The sequence below is a fragment of the Talpa occidentalis genome, unplaced genomic scaffold (assembly GCF_014898055.3).
Source record: "Talpa occidentalis isolate TD23 unplaced genomic scaffold, MPIMG_talOcc4v2.1 talOcc4.7, whole genome shotgun sequence".
Taxonomy (NCBI): Eukaryota; Metazoa; Chordata; class Mammalia; order Eulipotyphla; family Talpidae; genus Talpa; species Talpa occidentalis.
The window spans coordinates 508599-528327 of record NW_023605083.1 but is presented as its reverse complement, the minus strand read 5'-3'; the positions used below and the strand labels follow the sequence as shown (position 1 = coordinate 528327).

General features: G+C 72.1%; 3 protein-coding genes across 4 annotated transcripts; 2 read left to right on the top strand and 1 right to left on the bottom strand.

Annotated features, from left to right (window-relative positions):
- The first annotated feature begins 2641 nt into the window (after positions 1–2641).
- TRAF2 (TNF receptor associated factor 2) lies at positions 2642–10211 on the top strand. The gene is made up of 10 exons (XM_037491989.2): positions 2642–2840; positions 3036–3114; positions 3228–3326; positions 5732–5893; positions 6267–6338; positions 6487–6561; positions 6991–7293; positions 7623–7800; positions 8081–8229; positions 8385–10211. Exons 1-10 carry the CDS (start codon positions 2653–2655, stop codon positions 8601–8603), a joined length of 1524 nt encoding a protein of 507 aa, XP_037347886.1. The 5' UTR covers positions 2642–2652; the 3' UTR covers positions 8604–10211.
- FBXW5 (F-box and WD repeat domain containing 5) lies at positions 10111–15243 on the bottom strand. Of its 2 annotated transcripts, XM_037492978.2 has the most exons (9): positions 15228–15243; positions 14398–14613; positions 14104–14261; positions 13723–13909; positions 13443–13591; positions 12945–13365; positions 12617–12764; positions 12331–12543; positions 10111–12256 (listed from the first exon to the last, which is right to left on the bottom strand). In XM_037492978.2, the coding sequence occupies exons 2-9, from the start codon at positions 14588–14590 to the stop codon at positions 12013–12015; spliced, it is 1713 nt and encodes a 570-aa protein (XP_037348875.1). In that variant the 5' UTR covers positions 14591–14613; positions 15228–15243; the 3' UTR covers positions 10111–12012. The 2 variants fall into 2 exon arrangements, with proteins under 2 accessions (XP_037348875.1, XP_037348876.1); XM_037492979.2 differs by lacking the exon at positions 15228–15243 and having other exon boundaries at positions 13723–13897; positions 14398–14677.
- Positions 15244–15704: 461 nt separating this feature from the next.
- On the top strand, positions 15705–19671 carry C8G (complement C8 gamma chain). Its single transcript, XM_037495412.2, has 7 exons — positions 15705–16135; positions 16223–16359; positions 16524–16594; positions 16657–16764; positions 16922–17023; positions 17109–17147; positions 19583–19671. The coding sequence occupies exons 1-7, from the start codon at positions 15926–15928 to the stop codon at positions 19669–19671; spliced, it is 756 nt and encodes a 251-aa protein (XP_037351309.1). The 5' UTR covers positions 15705–15925.
- Positions 19672–19729: the final 58 nt, after the last annotated feature.

Sequence of the window (19729 nt, the reverse complement as noted above, 5' to 3'; positions counted from 1 at the left end):
GGAGGCCGCGGTGAGCGGGGCGGCGCGGGGCCGGGGGCCGGGGGCGCGGGGCCGGGGGCGGGGCGCCGGGGGCGCCGGGGGCGCGGGCGGGCGGGCAAGGGCCGGGCGGCCGCTGCGGGCGGAGGGGCCTCGCGGGGCGTGAGCCGAACTGAAAGTCGGGGCGGCCGGCGGAAAGTTCGCGAGCGCGGGGCTCGGGCCGGGCCGGGCCGGGCCGGGGCGGCGCAGCCCGGGGGCTCCTCACGGCCGCGGCCCGCGGGCGGGGGTGGCCCCGGGGCGGGGCCGTGGGGGCCCGGGGGCCGGTGTCCTCCCGGCGGGGCCGGCCCTGGGGGCCGCGCTCGGGGCGGGGTTCCTGGGGCGGGGGTGCCGGGGCTGGGCGGCCTTTGGGGGCCCCAGGGACCCTCTGGTCGACCTGACGGCTCCGCCTCCCCTCGGCAGCCCCGGCCGGCCCCCCAGGGCGTTGGAAGCCGGGGTGCCCCTGGCTCCCGCCCCGCCCCGCCCCGCCGGGTGTCCTGCCCGGAGCCCCGCAGGATGGAAAGCGCGGAGGGCGGAGGGCTGCCTCCCCCCGGGGCGCAGCGCAGCGAGGGGGCACCCCGCGCCCGTGTTTGTGTGTCCGGGCGGAGAGGGTCTTTGACACCCAGCCTGGGGCGCCCTGCGGCGGTGGGGAGCCCAGGGCGGTGTGTGCTGGGGCAGCAGCTCTGCCGCCCGAGGGGCGGACCCCGCCCTGCAGACCTGGCTGCAGAAAGGGGGGTCTAGCCTGTGCCCTGCAGGCCGAGGCCCCCACTCTCTGTTAATTTCTTTCTGGGCTCCAGCGTGACCCTCACTCTGCAGAGCTCACCGTGTCCTGAATCTCAGACCCTGGGGGGACACTCCTCCTGCGGCACTCGGGGCAGCTGGACCGCGCCTGGGGCACACCTGCGCAGCTGCTCCCCTGCACCCCTGCCTGGCTCCAGGTGGTGTCCTCAGCAAAGGCCCAGTGCCCGAGAGGCTGACCCCCCAAAGGTTTGCCGACGCCGTGTCCGAGCCAGGTGCAGCCTGGGATAGCCCCTGGTTGGATGACCCGTGCACCGTGTGGCAGGGACACCGGCCCCAGTGCCGGGCATGGGCTGCTCCCCCGAGGGGCTTCGGCGGGGTCTCTTGAGGAGTGTCCAGATGTCCTGGGGCGACCCTGGGCAGTGTGTGCCTCAGGCAGGTTGCCCCACAGCCTGCTGACAGGTGCTCAGCACCCATGTGTGTCCTCCTCTGTGTCTAGAGTGGCGTTGAACCCCATCTCTGGTGTGGGGAGCCTCCCACCTTCCAGCTCGGTCCCTGACCCAGTGCGGCCCCAGGGGCTGCAGGGCGGGCGTTGGCTGCAGGAGCAGCAGGGCCAGGGAGAAGTGGGGCCGTGTCCAGGCCAGAGCCCGCAGTGGGCGCCCTGCTGGGAGCCGGTGTCTCTGGAGCCCTGCATGCCCAAAGAGCGGGCGGTCGCTGCCCCCGAGACAGTGGGCAGAGGAGGCTGACCCAGCGGAAGGGTGCCCGGGTGGGTGCTGAGACGCCCCAGCCCCCAGGAAAGCTTGTGGGCGAGGACACGCTGTGTCAGCAGCTCTTCAGGGTGGTCACCCACTTAGGACAGACTGGGCCCCGTCCCGCCGCTGAACATGCTGCTCACCTGCTCCCCACGGGGCGCAGCGCAGGAGGGAAAACCCCGGGGGCAGCCAGGGCTGGTGGGCCCCACACCAGCTCTGCCCTGGGCACGGGTCTGGGGAGCTGCTGCCTCCGCCTGGCCATCCTGGTTGCTGGGCGCCCTTGGCGGTGCTGGGGAGCGGGGTGCCGGTCTGCCCGGCTCGGGGTGTCTGCAGACACTTGTTGAGTGAAGGGCCCACGTGGCGAGTCCGGTGCTGGGCCTCTCCTGGAGTCCGGGCGGCCTGGGGACGCACGTCTGTCTGTCTGTCTGTCCCAGGACCAACCTGCGTGCCGGCCAGGGAGGCCAGGCAGCCGCAGTGCCCACGCGTGCTGACCTTGGCGTGTCCATCCTTGCAGCCTTGCACTTGCGCCCACCCTGAAAAAGCCTCCAGCTGCCCGTGGGAGCGAAGGGCCTCCCGGGCCCTGGAGGAGGTGGCAGCAGGGCTGATGGCCGTGCCTGGAGCCACCTGCCCGCCCAGCAGTCTGGTGCTGCAGGACCGCGGCGAGGGCTGGGCTGCAGCCTCCGGGCGGTGGGTGGACTGGGCATCCTTGCCCCTCCTCTGCCCCGCCTGCCCCGCCAGGGCTCGTGCCGTGGACCTGCCCGGGCCGAGCAGGGTCTCCGTGGCGGGGCGTCTCGCGGGCCCAGCCCGGGGCAGCGCCGATGGTGGGTGAATCCCACGGCACAGGCCTGTCTGGGCCCCCACGCCCAGCCCCCCCACCCTGTCGGCGCGCAGGCCCGCGGAGGACCTGGGGCCCGAGGCGGCCCGTCCATCCCCTCCGTGGCAGGCGGCCCGCAGCAGAGGCCCGGCCAGGGCCTCTGGGGAGGTTCAGGGGCCAGCCGCCTGCCCGAACCCGGCTCCCCTGCGGGGAGGTCAGCCCCGCCCCGCAGGCTGCCCCGAGCTACGGTGCCCTCGGGCCCATGGCCCCCCGCGGCTTCCGCGCTGAGCTGGGGTGCTGTCTTCCCAGGGCTGGCGGACCCGGGGCCGCGTCCCCATGGCTGCGGCGAGCGCCACCCCTCCCGGCTCCCTGGGCCCGCTGCAGCCCGGCTTCTCCAGGGCGCTGCTGGGGACGCCGCCGGAGGACAAGTACCTGTGCTCCGCCTGCAGGAACGTGCTGCGCCGGCCCGTCCAGGCCCAGTGCGGCCACCGCTACTGCTCGCACTGCCTGAGCAGCATCCTGAGGTGCGGCCCGCGGGCGCGTCAGGGTCCCCGCGCTCCTCCCGCCCCGAGGTTGCCGCGAGGGCGCTGCTGCGGGCTGTTTGGGGAGAGGGGTGCGGGGAGGCAGGGCCCCCACCGGCAGGGCCCCTCGTCTTCAGCTTCCGCCGCGTGGCCCTCTGCGGCCGGCGCCGCCGGGGCTCACGCGCTCGCCCCCCCCAGCTCGGGACCGCAGAACTGCGCGGCGTGCGTGCAGGAGGGCATCTACGAGGACGGCGTGTCCATCCTGGAGAGCGGCTCCGTGAGCGGGGCGCGGGGGTGGGGCGGGGGGTGCTTAGCAGGTGGCCGGGCCGCCTGGCACCCGGGCCGGGGACGCAGGAAGGGGGGACGTTGACTGCGGCCCTCTCCCCGCAGGCCTTCCCGGACAACGCTGCCCGCAGGGAGGTGGAGAGCCTGCCGGCCGCCTGCCCCAGCGAGGGCTGCTCCTGGAAGGGGACCCTGAAGGACTACGAGGTAGGTCCGCGGTGCACCCGGCCTGGAGCCTGCGCCCCTGCGTTGCCGGCCGGCCCTCCGGCCCTCAGACTGCCCAGCGCAGAGCAGGACGGCGCCCCGGGTGCCCACGGGGGCCGGGGCGGGGCGGCCACGTGCGCGCGGTTTCTCCTCGTGTCTGTCTCGCTGTGCAGACGCGGTCACGGCGGACGTGTGAGGCCCCCCCAGCTCTGGAGCCGCCCCAGGCTGCCGCGTGGGCCTGGATGGGGTGTCTGCCCCGGTGCTGGGCCTGATGCTGGCGCCCCCTGGCCGGGGCTGGGGTCTGGCGCTCCCCCCCGCTCCGCCTGACGGTTTCCCTGCCCGAGCTGCGTGTGGGGGCAGCTGGGCCTCGGCTGGGCCCTCTGTCCTCTGGGTGGGGACGTGGGCGGGTGCAGGCGGCCCTGGGCTATGCCGTCGGGGCGCTCCGGCAGGCCTGGCGCGCGAGCCCGTGGGCGCGGGAGGGGCGGTGGGCCTGGGCCCTGTGGGTGCAGAGGCGGGTGGGGTCCCTGCCGCTGCCTGAGGAGCCGCCCGGCGGCCCGAGCCTGGGGCCTGGCTGGGAGCAGGGCCCCTGTCTGGGGCTCACCCACAGGCCCTGCAGACGCTGGGCGGAAAGTCCCTGGCGGGGCGAGGGCTCCGGAAATCCCCGTGAAGGGTTTGGTCACGTGGGGGTGGCCGTTCTGGGACAGGGCCTGGCCTTGGAGGCGCTGCTGAGACCCGAGCTGGCGGGAGGCCGGCCAGCAGGGGGTGCTCCAGGGGGGCTGCCCAGAGGGAGCACCCGGGGCCTATGAGGGGGCCCCTCCCCCACCCCATGCGTCCAGTCCCCAGTTCTCTGTCTGCGTGAACATTTCTTGGGGTTCTGGCTGAGGTGATGATTCCCCCCCAACCTCGAGCTGGTGGAGCTGCTGCTCCTGGGTCTTTTTTCTTTTTGAAGATTTGTTTCTGCGTGTAAGAGCTGGGGTGTAGGCCAGAGGTGAGAGGGCTCCCCAGAGACAGGGTGGGGCGCAGAACAGGCGGATCCACCGAAACACACCGCTGAGGGGAGCAGCGGGGAGACAGGAGAGGTCTGCTGCGCCCTGTGGGTCGCTCCCTGGCTGGGGATGGACTCGGGCCGCAGGGACGGCCGCTAGCTCCAGAATGCTGAGACTTAATCCCTGAGTCCCCAGGGAGACCCCCGTTTCTGGTGCTTGTTTTGCCCCACCGGGGCAACTGTGCAGTGGACTTGGCCCTGCCCGGTGTGTTCCTCTGCCCCATGCAGGCTGGGGTGCAGTCTGAGTTTTCGGGTGAGAAACCCCAGGGTTCGGGCCCCACGTCTGGACGCCGAGCTCGCGGCGGTGCGGGGCTTCTCTCTGGCTTCACTGAGACTGTCCTGGGGCCCAGCGTGCCCAGGCGGGGCCCTGCTGTCCATGTGCAGGCCCAGGTGCCCTGCCCGGGAGTAGGTGGAGGTCACGGAGGGCCGGGATGTGTACCCAGCAGGGTGGGAGGCAGTCGCCAGGCTGCGGTTGGTCAGTGGCCCTTGATGGAGGTGGACGCAGGGTGGACGTCTGGGCGCCAGGTCCCCTTCCCCCCTGCAGTGTTGGCCTGGCAGAGCCCTAGGGCCCCGCCCTGTCCGCCCGCTGGTCTGGGTGCTGTGGCGCTCGGGGACATGTCCCGGCTGCTGTGGGGTCCCAGGAGGTGTGCAGGGCGCGTGTGCGGGCGGCACAGGGTCAGAGGGCGGCAGGGGAGCACTTGCGTCTTAAGTTTGTGCCTGCAGCAGCAGCAGCAGCCGAGGCCCGGGGAAAAGCGGGGAGCAGCGTCGGGAATAGCAGGGAGCAGCTGGGGACACAGCGCGGGGAACGGCGTTGGGAGTCAGCAGAGACTGAGCGGGTGGGATGCCGCCGGGGGCCGAGAGTCTGATGGAAGGAGTTTTGGGGGGACAGCAAGTTCTGCGGGGGGCTGGGGAGGCTGCGCCGGGCTGCTGTGAGCCAGAAGAGCAAACCAACCTTCACCTCGGGGCTGCTCACCCTGCCATGTTCTTCGGCCCCTTCTCGGTGGACTCCCAATGCCCCCTCTGGTTTCTGTCTCCCCAGCCCTGGCCGCGCAGGGCTGTTGGGGTGACTGGTCCCTTTCTGTCTGCTGAAGGGCGGGAGGATGCAGCTCTGTGGCTGCCAGACCATCAGGTCCCGCCCGACGTCCCCGCGGCCCCTCCCGCTCTGAATTCCCCCTGCGCGGCCTCGGGCTGGGGCCAGGGCCCCGTGTGGCTGTGTCAGGCTCCATCGCGGCGAGGCGGGGGGCTGAGGCGTGCCGCGGCGTCCCTGCTGTGTGTTGCCCAGTGCGGGCGCAGGCCGGGGTGGGGTGCTCTGCCCATGGCTCCAGCCTGCCCCCTCTGCTGAGGCCATGCTTCCTGTCACCAGAGTGGCCACGAGGGACACTGCCCATTCGCGCTGACCCCGTGCCCGGCGTGTAAAGGCCTGGTGCGCCTGGGCGACAGGGAGCACCACGAGGAGCACGAGTGCCCGGGGAGGAGCCTCAGCTGCCCACACTGCCACGCGCCCTGCTGCCGAGCCGACCTGGAGGTGAGGCGCGGGGCTGGCGGTGCGCAGAGGCCGCTCCACCTTGGAGGAGGCCCAGAGCCGACACCTGCCCCGCCGAGCCCTGCGCAGCCCAGCGCGGCCTCCCTCTCCCCGCCGACCCTGACAGGAGCCGGGCTCGTGTGGCCTGTCCCCTCAGGTTCTGTCTCCAGCGTCCGCCTCGGCGGCTGCGTCCAGCGCATCCTCATCGCCGTCCTCTGCCCCCTCCTGCAGGCACATTCGGGCGCCAGGCGCTGCAGCACCTCCTTGGGGGGCTCCCGGGGCTCCTCTGTCGGCAGGGGACCGGGTGGCGCCCCACCTGTGTTGCCCAGAGGCTGCGCAGAGCCATGCGCCGCCTGACGCCCGCCTCTCGCCGTAGGCCCACCACCAGGCCTGCCCCCGGAAACCCCTGGCCTGCGACGGCTGTGGCGCCAAGGTCTCCCGCGAGCAGGTGGGCGCTCCTGGGGCGGGGTGCCGTGCTGGGGGGGCGGGGTGGGGGGCGGGACGCGGCACTCCTGGGGGTGGGGCGGGGCGCCCAGCCTTGGGGGCGGGTCCGTGGGCGCCAGCGGAGTGACATGGGTTCTGGGGCTCCTGCCCAGTTCCAGGACCACGTGAGGACGTGCGGCAAGTGCCCTGTCCCCTGCCGCTTCCACGCTGTTGGCTGCCCCGAGATGGTGAGTCCGGGTTCCCGGAGGACATAGCTGAGCCCGGCCAGCCTGACCGCCCTCCCCTACCCCTCGCCTCCCGCCTCCGGGCTCTGTCCCGTCTGCTTGTCCACCTCGTCCTGGTGCCCTCGTGGCGCCTGGCTTCGACCCCCGTCGGTGAACACGTCCCGCACCTCCCGCCCAGCCCAGGCTGCTCCCTCCCGCCCCAGGCCCGTGCGTGGGGGCGGCAAGGTCGGACGAGCGCTCGGTCTCGTCTCTGCGGCGCGTCCGGCTCTGTGCTGCGGGGCCTGGGGCAGAGGCAGCGAAGGGGAGGATGCCACAGCGGCACCCCCAGACCAAGCCTGGGCGGGTGGCAGTTTGGGGTCGGGTGGCTGCAGACGGTGACTGTGGGCTGCCCCCCGTCTGCGGCCAAGCACACCCAGCCCGCCGTCTCCGCAGGTGGAAAGCGAGGCGCGGCCGGAGCATGAGGCCCAGCGGCTGCGGGAGCACCTGGCTATGCTGCTGAGCAGCCTCCTGGAGGCCCAGCGCCTCTCAGGGGGCAGCCCGTGTGAGTCTGGGGGCCGGGAGGCCAGCACGCCGGAGCTGGTGCGCAGGTGTGAGGCCCTGGAGAGGAAGACGGCCACCTTCGAGAACATCGTATGTGTCCTGAACCGCGAGGTGGAGCGGGTGGCCATGACCGCCGAGGCCTGCGGCCGGCAGCACCGGCTGGACCAAGACCGGATCGAAGCCCTGAGTAACAAGGTCTGTGCCGGGCAGGGTGCCCGCGCCCCCCGGGCCGGAGCTTGGGGTCTGAGGTAGTTATGGCCGCCCCCATCCAGCCCGAGTCTGCGCCCTGTCTCCACCGAGGGCCCTTCTGCAGCTACACTCAGCTGGCCAGGCTCCCGGGCGCGGGGCTGCGGCCACCCTTCCCGGCTGGGACTGCGTGGGCCTGCCTGTCCCGGAGGGCTTGGGAGCTGGGGTGGGGCTGCGGCCCGTGGAAGGTGGCTTTTTGGGAGGCTCCTCGGCAGGTGGGTGGCCCCGGGCAGAGCAGGCAGCCGGCCAGCCCCCAGGAGCCCTCTCGTGTGGGCCAGGTGCAGCAGCTGGAGAGGAGCATCGGCCTGAAGGACCTGGCGATGGCCGACCTGGAGCAGAAGGTGCAGGCCGTGGAGGCCTCCAGCTGCGATGGGGTGCTGGTCTGGAAGATCTCTGACTTCGCCAGGAAGCGGCAGGAGGCCATCGCCGGGCGCACGCCTGCTATCTTCTCCCCAGGTGTGGCAGGGGCTGGGCTGCGCCAGGGCGGCTGGGGGGCCCCCCTCACACCCCCGGGCGGGTGTCCGTGCCAGCCCGAACTGAGGCTGCCGGGTCTTCGGGCCTGACTGTGGCGCCACCCCCAGCCCCGCGGGTCCTGCGCAGAGGGAGGGCTCGGAGTAGCCCAGCAGGTGCCCCGGGGCCTGCGCTGGTCGGCTGTGCTGCCCCAAGCGTTCATGCATTTCCCCGGTGGGGGGCCACTGTTGGCCGCTGGATGGGCGGCTCACCCCCGCCCCCGCAGCTTTCTACACCAGCAGGTATGGCTACAAGATGTGTCTGCGCGTCTACCTGAACGGGGACGGCACGGGCCGCGGCACCCACCTGTCCCTCTTCTTCGTGGTGATGAAGGGGCCCCACGATGCCCTCCTGCGCTGGCCCTTCAACCAGAAGGTGCTGGCCAGGGCTCCAGGGGGGGCGTAGGGTGGGGGGTGCTGCCCCGGGTGGACCCGAGTCCCTGCCCTCGGGTGCCCAGGAAGCCCAGGGCCTGTCTGCGGCAGGCGGACGGCGGAAGCTCGGAGACCACCTTCCCCGCCATGCTCCTCCAGGTGACGCTGATGCTGCTGGACCAGAACAACCGGGAGCACGTGATCGACGCCTTCAGGCCCGACGTGACCTCCTCGTCCTTCCAGCGGCCAGTCAGTGACATGAACATCGCCAGCGGCTGCCCCCTCTTCTGCCCCGTCTCCAAGATGGAGGCCAAGAACTCCTACGTGCGGGACGACACTGTCTTCATCAAGGCCATCGTGGACCTGACGGGGCTCTAGGCCTCCCTGGGGGGCCAGTGGCGCTGGGCGCAGGCCTCTGGGGCCTGTGCTGCCCTGAGGGGCCCTGGGAGCCCTGGACGGTGGCAGTGGGGGGCGCCCACGTGCCCACCGCCCCTGAGGGCTGCAGAGAAGTGGTCATTACACCCCGGTGAGGAATGGCGTTGGCCCTGGCCTTGGCGCGACCCTCTGGGGACCCTGCCTGCTGGACCGTGACCCCGGGCTCGCGGGGCCTGGGCACTGGCCGCCTCCATCCTGGGGGACCTGGCCTGAGTGCGCAGGGCCTTCGCCTGTGCTTGGGGGTCTGCTGGGCCCTGACTCCCCGCTTAGTTGGCGGAGGGCTACGGGCGCCTGGGGCTGTGCAGAGAGCTGGGGCGCGTGGGGCGCATGGGGCCCCGGCATGGCTACCCCGTTGAGTGGGCGCAGGAAAGCGGTGCGGGCAGGGTCTGTCCCCCAGGCGCGTCCCGTCTGGAGCCACGTGTCTCGATTAAAGGAAACGCCACAGACGCGCTGGCTGCTCCTGCTCTCAGTGCAGGCCTGGGGGCTGCTCCTGGGGGCGGGGCCTCTGGGCCTGCCCGCAGCTGCCCCCCGCCCCTCCTCCCGCTCTGGGGGCTCTGGCTCAGCCCTCCGGGGCGCTGGGGCTCCTGGCTGCCACTGTGGGGTCCCCTCACTGCCGCGCAGACGCTGCGGGGCTCTGTACGCCCATGGGCCCCGCCGGACTGCTGCGAGGCCAGCGGTGGCCATGGCCTGGCCTTGACCTGCCTGCCCGGCTGGGGGCACTGGCCAAGCAGGCTGTTTCCCTTGCAGCGAGCCGTGGCAGGATGCGTGGACAGCCCTCCATGGGCAGTGGGGCGGGTGGGGGCGCCCCCATCTGGGGAACGTGGCCGCCAGGTCCCGCTCACCCCTGCCCCGGGGACCCCTCCTGTCTCAGGACCTGCCCCGCCGGGCCAGGCGGCGGTGCCCTGAGGCTGGGGCCGCCTCCCTCTCTGGCAGGGGTGGCTGCCAATAGCCCGATAGAGCTGAGACTTCACCCCTGTGCCCCGGGGGCTCCCACTTGTTCTAGATGGACTCGGCCGCCGGGCCTGGCATGTGCGGTTTCCCTACGCGGGTGGTCACCCGAGCTGCTGCCCGGCCCAGCCCGGCCTCCGCCCTGTCAGGCTGAGCGTGCCCTGCCGTGGCCGGTGATGTCCATTGGCACTCTTATGCTCCTAGTGTGCTGGGGTTTTTTTCCCTAAAGATTTTATTTTTAGGGGGCCTCCCTGGTGGCCCAGGGGGTTGAGCGGGTGCTGTGGAGCTGTCCGCAGCCTCTGCAGCGCGGGTTCAATCCCAGCTGGCTGCAGAGAAACCCACATGGCGCGGCAGACCTCTCCTGCTCCCCTCGGCAGTGTCCGTCAGCCAGTCTGCCTGTTGTGCTCCCCGCTGTCTCTGGGGAATCCTCTCCCCCTCCTGCACATCTGGCCTGTACTCAAGTTCTTGTATGAATAAAATGAATCTTTTTAAAATTTCTTTAAATTTTTATTTATGCACACAAGAGCCGGGGGCCAGGCCAGAGGTGTAGGGGGTGACAGGATCCGCCAGAGACGGAACGGGGAGCAGCACAGGCAGACTGACTGAAACACACTGCTGAGGGGAGCAGGAGAGGTCTGCTGCGCCCTGTGGGTCACTCCCAGCCGGCCACAGCCGATAGCCTGATAGTGGTGTCTTCAGCCCCTGTGCCCCCAGGGAGGTGCTGGGCTGGCAATTTTTAAATTGGCTACTTTGCAAAGTGTTTTTCTTGCAACAGGTGACCTGTGAGGAGGGACTTGTGCCTGTTGCCTTGAGGGAGCGGCATCTGCGGCGGCCCCCAGTGGGGACGCTGGGCCTGTCGGGCTGTGCTGTCTCCGGGCCAGGCGCTGGCCTGCCTGTCGTGAGGCTGGTTTGATGGCTCAGAGCAGGGTCTGTCGTGGGGACCGGCCTGCAGCGGGGGTGGCCGTGGAGGTTGGCCTGCTGTGTCCACGCCCGAGGCCCTGGCCCGGCCACTTAGATGTGGCACCAACGGGCACAGGCCTCTCCAGCCACATTCCTCAAGCCAGCCGAGCTGGCCCGTGAAGATGGGGTTGCTGGGTGGCCAACATGGTGTGGCCGTCCTTATAAAGAGGCGTGTGGACGCCGACCGGACAGGCAGGAAGCCCTAGGGGAGAAGGTGAGCAGCGTGGGTTGGGGAGGGCAGGGGCCTCAGCTGCCCACCTCAGCTCAGCGGCAGAGCTCAGCTGTCCGCCTCTGGGCCATCCTGCATGTCCTTGTGGTGCCCATGCTGGCCACACCCTGGAATTTCCACTGCCAGCGCATCGGCCACAGGCCTGGCTCTACTTTACGGTGCGGACTGTCGGGCCAAGGTGGTGCTTTCTGTGGCCACTTATGCTGCTGGGCTTTGTCCTGCTTGCCCAGGTGACGTGGACACCTGCCAGCTCTGTCCCGGCCAGGGTCTCGGCTGCTCTGTGCCCCAGCCTCACCTGGACCCAGCGCCCCCCCTTAGCGCCCCAGACCTAGCAGCTGTTCAGGCCTGACTCTTGCCCCCAGTAGCTGTTCGCTGGGCCCCGCCCGCGTCTTGACCCTGTTCTCAGTCTTTCTTCGTGACTTGAAATACTTCCGAGGCCCTTTTCAGAAGATGGCTGGGCCCCCGCAGCATCCCTGGAGCTTGCGGGTCTGGTTCCAAGGGGTGACCAGCTGCATTCCTCGCGGTCCTCCAGCGTTTATGGGTTTGTGGGGCTCCAGCAGCCGGGCTGCCGCCCGCTCCTCAGGCTGGCCCCAGGGTAACCTGACTGCACCTTCCTGGCCCAACTGTCCTGAGGGGACAGCCCGCCTACCCTGCCGAGCCCTGCGCCCCGCCTCCGCCCGTCCTGTGGCCTTCTGCTGAAGGGGGGGTGCAAGGGCGGCAGAGGACCCCACCAGGTGGGTGCTGGGGGACTACGGCGGCCACACCCCCCTCTGGCGCGTGCACACACCAGCTGTGACTGCTTTGCCGGTGGTTTATTCAAGCCCTGACATCGGATGAGTGACATGCGGCTCACCTGGGCCGCTGTGCACCTGCCCCCCTGCTGGTGTGCGCACAAGTTCCCAGGGCCCCCCAGCAGCTGGGGGCTGGGGCCCAGGGTGGGGGAGGGGCAGGCCCCGTGTTCTGTGGGCCCCAAGCCGGCCAGGAGGCCCCGGGCCGCCATGCTCAGCGCCAGGCTGCGGGAGGCGTGTGCGTGTGCAAGCGAGGTGGGTCCGGCTGTCCCCTCCCTGCAGCCCTGCCGGACCCCCTCCTAGGGCAGACTACGCCAGCGGTGTCCTCTGCCAATCAGCGCTGGCCCAGGGCGGGGCCGTGTCCTCTGCGGGGTCCTCAGGCCCGCAGATCCGGGCGAACAGGCGCTCCTGCGCAGGGTGGCCCAGCTCAGCGCCTCTGGCTGGCGAACCAAGAGAAGAAGGGGCGCAGCCGCGGGCGCGGGGCCTGGTGGATGCGCACAGTGCGTGGCGAGCGCCAGGCTTTGATGGTGGAGTCATCGCTGGCCGTCAGCAGAAGCTCTTGCTCCTGGGGGCTAAAGACCACGGAGTTGACCACATCCTGGTGCCGCAGCTTGGCCAGGCAAATGTTGTAGTGGCGGTCCCAGATGTAGCCGTGCCGGTCCTCGGCCCCGCTGCAGGAGAGGGACAGCTGGTGGCAGGGGGCCCAACCCACGCCAGCCCTGGCCCCGCCCCGCCACGCCCCTACCTGGCCACGAAGTCCCGGCTGACGTCCAGGAAGATGAAGAAGCACTCGTCGTTGGGCGTGTAGGCGCGGTGGGCCCGCAGCGCCCGCTTCACCTCCCGCATGGTCTTGAGGTCGAACACCAGCAGGTCGATCTCCTCGGCAATGGGGGGTGGCTGCATGGGGTCGGCCACCACCGAGCCACGGGGCCAGGCGCGACTGTTCACGTACAGGTACCTGGGCGAGGGGGCACTGCTCGCTCAGGGTTGCCTGCAGGCGCCCCCCACCCCAGGATGCCGTGGGGGCCCACCTGTTGTCGGGGGACAGACCCATGCCGATGATGTGTCCCTGCACGTCGATGACGTGGTCCAGCGCGTCGAAAAAGGCCTCCGAGCCCCGGCCCTCGCCCAGCACAGGCCCCGCGGTGGTCATCTGGTGCGGCAGGATCTGCTTGATGCCTGCCAGAGGGCCGTGTGAGGCAGCCGGCCGGCAGGGAGGGCCCGCGCCCCCAGCCCCAGCGGACAGCCCAGGCCAGGGCTGTGCCCTGGGGCCATCCACAGGCGGACCCTGCAGGCTCATAGGGACAAGGGCCCGCGTCCCGGAGCCTCACCCTCTAGGGACTGAGGGGCCCCCGTTACCGATCTGGTGTGGTGAGTAGGTGAGGCTGCCGGTGGTGAAGATGAGGAGCTTGCTCTGGGCGCTGGCTGTGCTGCGCTCAGGGGGCTTGGTGCGGCCCTGGGCCAGCAGCTCCGCCACCTTGGTCTCCAGGGTGCGCTCGGACAGTGCGGGCTGCGCGCGCCCATCCAGGATGCCGTCCAGCAAGCGCCGCAGGCCCTCCTTGGCGCGTGCAGGGGCCGTGCCCTCTGCCTCATCCTCACTGTCGCTGCCCAGGTCGAAGACCCGGCAGGGGCGCGCAGCAGGGGCACCGGCGTCCAGCAGGAGGTCGGGGCTGTCGAAGCGGCTGCAGTCGGCCACCATCACCGTGCGGATGGTGCTGGCGTTGAGGTTCTGGATCTTGAAGAGCCGCTTCACCACATTCACATTCTCCGACTCCACATCCTGGGGGGGGGGCAGAGGCAGGTGGGCGCCAGGTTGGGGAGGGGTGCCAGCCACCGGACCGCGCCCCACCCCCGCACCTGGAAGGCGTTGTTGAGCCAGAGCACCGAGCAGGAGGTGATGTCTCCGATGCGGTGCAGGTTCCCAGAGATCAGGCTGGTCTCCGTGAGCCAGCAGCCGAACACGTCGTAGGGCTTGTTGCGCACGCGCGACAGCAGCGCAAAGGTGTCTGCGGAGGGGGTGCGTCGGGGATCTGGGGGCAGGCAAGGGGCCTGGGGGCCGGCCAAGGGGGCTGTGGGTGGGCAGAGTGGCAGGCCTAGGGGCAGAGGGGCAGTGGCAGGGCCAGCACCAGGGTCTCACCCAGGCTGATGACGGCGATCTCGCCGGAGGAGGAGTTGTGGGGCCCCAGGAACACCCCCGAGGCCAGCAGCAGTGAGTCATCCTGGTTGAACTGGGAGAACTGGGTGTAGCTCCAATTGTACGGTCGCATGTCTGCGCTGTGCAGCAGCGAGATGGTCAGGTCGTTGCTCCAGATCTGCGCAGGGGACTGGGTCAGTGGACAACAGCGAGCTGGCCATCTGGCTGAGCTGGAGTTCGGACAGCGCCCGGAGATCGGGCGGAGGCTCCTCACCCCTGAATGTCAGCTAGCCCACCCCATGCCCCCAGGGGTGTGTGCTCTGGGCCTGGGCCCCGGCACCCCCAGCTCCATGTGCTGCTGGCCTGGCCTCCCGCCGCCCTCACCTTCACCGTGCAGTCCTTGGAGCAGGACGCAAACTGGTAGCCTGAGTGGGAGAAGCTGAGGTGCAGGACCTGGTCCGTGTGCTCCCGGAGCGTCTGCACCTCCACGCAGGGCACCCTGTCGTACAGCCGCCGGAACTCCTCGTACCAGGACGTGGCCGCTGTGGGGTGGACGCTGCTGGGCGCTGCGGCTCAGGCCTCCGCTGGGGCGCCCCGCACTGGCCTTGGCTCAGCTCCAGGCTCACCAGCCCTCCCGCCCCCTGGCAGCCCGGGGCTTCGGGCCGCCTCAGCACTGACCTGGGTGTCGCGGCACGTCGCGGGCCACCTGGTAGTAGCGGTAGAATTGCTCCCGCCACAGGAATTCGTCGCGGGACACGGCCTGCCATTGCCGGCACACCAGCCCCGCGGCCAGCACGTCCGCGGGGCCCAGGCTCAGGAAGATCTGGTAGACCAGGCTGTCGGGGAGCAGGGGCGTGCCCCCCTCGTCCATCGTGACATTCTGCCCCGGCGGCCCTGAAACCCGAGCGCAGCCCCCTTAGGCGCAGGCCAGGCGGGAGGACACGCCGGGTTCCCCAGTAACCGCCCCTCCTGGGGGTTCCATGGGCCAGGGGCGGGGGGCTCACGGGCCGGCACCGCCCGCCGGCCGGGCCACCGCGGCGACTCGGAGCCGTCGCAGGGCGCTCGCCGGCCCGCGGGTCCCTGCGCTGTCGCCGGCGGCCCAGGCCCCGGGCGTGGGCGGGTCCCGGGAGCCCCGACCCGCCCGCGCCCGAAGGGTCCTGGTCTGGGCCGGACCTCGAGGCCCCGCCGGCGCCCCAGGAGGCATCTGCACCGGGCCGGGGCCAGCAGCGAGGCGGCGAGCCGGGCGCCTGTCGCGCTGACCTTGCGGCCCGGCCGGCCCGCGGGACGGAGGCCCCGGCGCGGGGCGCGGGGCGCGGGGCGCGGGGCGCGGGGCGCGGGGCGCGGGCCGGCCGGGCACTGGCGCGGGGCCTCGGGGCGGGGCGCGGGCCGGGGCTCGGATCGGGGTGTCGGAGTTCGAGTCCGAGTCCGGATCCGCGCCGGGGCCGGGACCGGGGGCCGGGACCGGGGCCGGGCCAGGCGGACGGCGCCGCCCCCGCGGGCGCACTCACCGCGGCCGCCTCCGCCCGGACGCGCTGCCCCGGCGGGCCTCGGCCTCGACCCCAGGCCCCTCTTCCGGCCCCGCCGCCGCTCCGGCCGCCGCTCTCGATGGTGGAGCCGCCAGGCCGGCGCCACGAGCCCCGAGGCATCGATGGCCGCGGAGGGCCGAGCGCCGCAGCCCGAGTCAGCCGCGCCTGCGCCTATCGCGCCGCAGCCCGGGCGGGCTTAGTGCGCCTGCGCGCGCCGGGGCGGGCCCGTAGAGCGCCCCTGGCGGCCGCGAGGGGCAGCGGCGTGCGCCGGGCCCAGGGGCGGGGCTTCGGGCGAGCCTTCTGCTGCTGGGGTTCGAGACCTGGCTCGGGCCTCTCAGGGTTGTTGGTCCCTGAGCAGGAGGCGTCCGGATCCCTCCCGTCAGGAGCTCTCGCCTGCGGGCAGAAGCCCACTTCTGTTTAAAGGGCTAGTGCTGGTTTACCAGTAAAAATGTGCAAAGGCTGAACCCTGGATAGAGTGGAAATCCAGAGTGGGGTTGTGGCCAAGGAGCCAGAGGTCACTTCCAGCTTTGTACACAAGCGGTGGTGCCAGGGCCCTGCAGGAAGTGCAGGGCCAGGCAGGATTCCAGGGCGAGCTCACGGGGGCGGAGGGCGCCCTGGCCCGCGGTGGCAGTTTGGGGAGGCCGGAAGATGGTCACGGACCTCCTGGGTGGCACTGGCCAATGGACTCTGACCCTGGTCGTGGCCACCCTGTCCTGCCCTCTCCCAGCCTCATCACTGCTGCTGCCACCGCCATGCTGTCCCCCAGGACTGCACTCCTCTTGACTCTGCTCCTGGCCCCGGGGTCCTTGGCCCAGAGGGCTCGCCGACCCCCTCGGCCCCCGTCCCCCATCAGCACCATCCAGCCCAAGGCCAACTTCGATGCTCAGCAGGTAGACTTGGGGAAGGGGGTTCTGGCACCCAGCTTTGGTGGAGTCAGGCCCCAGTGGACCACGTGCCCTCACGAGCCCTGGACCCAGTTTGCAGGGACGTGGCACCTCGTGGCCGTGGCCTCCTCGTGCCGCAACCTGCAGGAGCAGGGCCACCGGGCTGAGGCCACCGCGCTGCACGTGGTGCCCCAGCGCTCAGCCATGGCCGTCAGCACCCTCCGGAAGCTGTGAGTCCCACCCCAGCCCCACCTGGCCCCTGCCCCGGCCCCACCTTTCCCCACTCCACTCTGGCTGCGACACCACTCCAGCATGGCCCCGACCAGTGTCCTGCATGGCCCCTGGGGTTGGGGTCCCCAAGACCTCTGTCCCTCTGCCCACACCGCACGTCCAGGGACGGGATCTGCTGGCAAGTGCGGCAGCTCTATGGAGGCACAGGGGTGCCCGGCCGCTTCCTGCTCCAAGGTGAGGCAAGGGCCGGGGGGAGGGCGGCCGGGCGGCCAGCGCGCTGAGCCCCCTCTGCCCAGCCCGAGGTGCCCGTGGGCCGGTGGACGTGGTCGTCGGGGAGACGGACTACGGGGACTTCGCGGTCCTGTACCTGGAGCGCGCCCGGCGGCTGTCGGTGAAGCTGTACGGTGCGGCCCCGGCCGGCGAGCCAGAGGGACACGGAGCCTCTCCCCGTCCCCACCCTCTCCTGCCCAGCAGGGCCCAGGGTGGGGGGCAGGGCAGGGGGACGGCGCTGGGCACGGCACGGGCGCTCAGTCCGGGACCCAGCAGCCCGTCTGCCCACAGTCCGCTCCCTCCCCGCGGGCGACTCCGTCCTGAGCACCTTCGAGCAGCGGGTCCAGGGGGCCAACCTGACGGAGGACCACATCCTGTTCTTCCCCGCCTACGGTGAGAGGCGCCTGCCCGCCCGCCGCCCGGCTGTGGCCGGCCACCCCGAGCCCTGACCCCTGACCCCTGACCCCGCCCACCCCAGGCTTCTGCGAGGCTGCCGACCAGTTCCACGTCCTGGACGGTGAGTGGCCGCGCCGGCGGGCGTGGAGGGGGCGCCCGAGCGCCTGACTGAGCGGCTCTGTGTGCAGAGGTGACTGGCCGCCGGTGAGCCGCAGGCAGACGCGACCAGGAGGGAGACTGGAGGTGGGGGCGCCGCCGCACCCCTGTGAGCCCGGGCCCAGCCCCCCGGACCCTCCCTTGGCCCCAGTGGGGCGCCGCCTCATTAAACACCCGCATCTGGCTGCCGCCTCCTTCCTTCACGGGAGCCCCTCCCCGGCCCCCCAGCCCCAGCCTGTGGGAGGGAGGGGCGGAGCTGAAGCGGGGTCACAGCGTCCCCCGTGCAGCCTGGAGGGGGCTCCAAGGGTGTCAAGTGGGCCGTCCGTGGGGTTCCCTTCTCCCCAGGGCCCGGGCCCACCTGCCTGTCCCTCACGGGGCCCAGGCAGGACGAGGACCACAAAGCAGAGGGCTGGGGGGGCACAGAGGGACCCCAGGAGGCCCAAAGTTCTTGGCCAACATGGATGTCAGCTGAGCTCCCCTCCCTCCCTCCCCCCAGGTCGGCCCGGGCGGAGGGCAGAGGCAGGCACAGGGGTCCCGAGGGGCGCGCGTTCCAGCTGCCCCAGGCTGGGGGGGTGCTGCCCGCCTGGGCGCGTGCGTGGGGTGTCCCTCGTGGCTCGGGGGCCGCCGCGGCGAGTGTGACCTTCCGGGGAAGGCGGCCGGCGGCGGGGCGTCTACGGCGCGAACCCGCTAAACACGGCTGTCGTTTCCTGACTGACCGCCGCGCCTCACCGCGAAGTGTGGGAAATGGGGTGTTCTGCTCACTGTCCGCCGAGGGCCTCTGCCCTCAGCCTGGCCGGCGGCTGCGGCCTCGGTCTCCCCGGTGTGGGGGTGCAGGGTCTCACGGCGGTGGGCGAGGCGGCAGCGCCCACGGGTGGGCCGGGCCGGGGCCTAGAGACGCCGCGGGATCGAGCCCCCACCCCCGAGCGGAGCCCACCCGCGGGGGACTTGATGGGCGCGGGGGGCCCGAGGGAGGGGCGTCGGGGCTCCCCGGCTGGGCGGAGTGGAGGGTCGTGGGGGGCCTGCGGTGAGGACGCTCCGCCCCGCCCCCTGCTCCTGGCGGCTGGAGCTCAGGCCTCTGGGCTCCGCGGCCAAGTACAGTGAGGGCCCGTCCTGCATGGGGGGGCAGCAACCGTGTGGGGCCCCTCTCTGGCCCCCTGCGGGCCCTTCCCGGGAGCTGCTGCTTGCAGGGGGCGGCGGCGGCGAGGCGGGCTCTGGGACATTTGAGGGCGCCCAAGAACTGCCTGTTGGGGGAGGGACCGAGGGACCCTCCCCGCCACCTGCAGTCAGTCCCAGAACCCCACATCCCCCCGCCGTGGCCCCTGGGTGCTCCCTAGTCCCACAGGCAAGAAGGCGGCGCCTTCCGGGGGACACAGGCAGGACAGGTCTGTCCCTTTCCAGCCAACCAGCCTGTCCAGCCCGCTGGTGGCCAAGGGGCTGGGGCGGAAGGCCTGAGGACGGCCAGCTCCTGCACCCCGGGCGCTCTCCGCCCTGCGCCCCGGGCACCGCCCAGAAGCCAGGCCACAGAGGCGCCGCTGCCCTCCCTCGCACCCGCAGCCCCCAAGTCCTGTGGCCCAGCCCAGGAGCTGGAGCGCCCAAGCCTCGCGGCCAGACGCCCCACGCGGTGACCTCGGTGACTCGCCCCGCCCTCCCACATGGACACCGTCCACTCGGGATGCGGGGCGGCCCTGCTGAGGGGCCCCGGGGGCCACTGCCGGGCCGGAATCACCCGCTTCCCCGGCCAGCCCCGGGGGACCGCGGCGGACAGCCCCGCGCCCAGACCCTGGCGGCGCCCCGCGCCCCGGCACCCCTGCTCAGACTCGGGCCGGCCCCGGACGCCGTCTCCACCTGGGGCACATCCTCTGCCCGCCGCGGGCAGGTCCCGGGGCCGAGCCGCGGTCAGGGAGAGCCCCTGGCGCTGCGGGAGGAGAGCCGGGCCCCTCGGGAGGGGCGGCCAGCCCTGACCGGGGCACGGGGGTTGCACCCTGCAGGGGGCCCTCAGGGACCTGCGGCCTGGGGGCTGCGCCCCGGAACCCAGCCACAAGGGTTTAAGCAAAACAAAGTAAGTTACTAACGGAAAGGGGAGATGGTGCCCGAAGGACTCGCCGGAGCCGGGAGGAGCCACAAAGGAGAGGGAGGCCGGGCCTGGCCCGGGGCTGACCACAGGTCCTCCACCCCTCCCGGGGCCGCCCGCTCGGGCCAGGGGGGCTCTGTCCACCCACCGGGAAGGGGAGGCCTGCCGCTGCCCCAAGGGGGATGCGTGGCTCTGCTGCTCTGGGGGCCCCCAGACGCCCCTCCACGGCCTCCCACCCACCCGACTCCCGCCCCTGGTCCTCCTGCCCTGGCTTCTGGAGACCAGCCGGGACCATCTCAGGGCCTCTGGCTCCCTGCCCTGCCCCACAGCCGCGGACTGTGGGCCCCGCGGAGGCGCCTGTGGGGGCCCTGCCCGTAGGGACAGCCCCGCGCAGCTGGGCCCGGCGCCTCCCGCCTGAGCGCCCCGGCTCCAAGGCCCGGCCCGGACCCCGCGCGGCGCCAGGGGCACCCGCTCGC

What these genes read in the sequence shown, in the direction of transcription:
- TRAF2 (XM_037491989.2), top strand. Translation starts at nt 2,653, where the DNA reads ATGGCTGCGGCGAGCGCCACCCCTCCCGGCTCCCTGGGCCCGCTGCAG. An exon ending in GGACCCTGAAGGACTACGAG is followed by an intron (nt 3,327 to 5,731) that starts GTAGGTCCGCGG and finishes TCCTGTCACCAG; the next exon opens with AGTGGCCACGAGGGACACTG. An exon ending in GCCTGCTATCTTCTCCCCAG is followed by an intron (nt 7,801 to 8,080) that starts GTGTGGCAGGGG and finishes CCGCCCCCGCAG; the next exon opens with CTTTCTACACCAGCAGGTAT.
- FBXW5 (XM_037492978.2), bottom strand. Translation starts at nt 14,590, where the DNA reads ATGGACGAGGGGGGCACGCCCCTGCTCCCCGACAGCCTGGTCTACCAG. An exon ending in CCAAGGACTGCACGGTGAAG is followed by an intron (nt 13,910 to 14,103) that starts GTGAGGGCGGCG and finishes CCACTGACCCAG; the next exon opens with TCCCCTGCGCAGATCTGGAG. An exon ending in GATCGCCGTCATCAGCCTGG is followed by an intron (nt 13,592 to 13,722) that starts GTGAGACCCTGG and finishes CCCCCTCCGCAG; the next exon opens with ACACCTTTGCGCTGCTGTCG.
- C8G (XM_037495412.2), top strand. Translation starts at nt 15,926, where the DNA reads ATGGACTCTGACCCTGGTCGTGGCCACCCTGTCCTGCCCTCTCCCAGC. An exon ending in GTCAGCACCCTCCGGAAGCT is followed by an intron (nt 16,360 to 16,523) that starts GTGAGTCCCACC and finishes CCGCACGTCCAG; the next exon opens with GGACGGGATCTGCTGGCAAG. An exon ending in GCTGTCGGTGAAGCTGTACG is followed by an intron (nt 16,765 to 16,921) that starts GTGCGGCCCCGG and finishes GTCTGCCCACAG; the next exon opens with TCCGCTCCCTCCCCGCGGGC.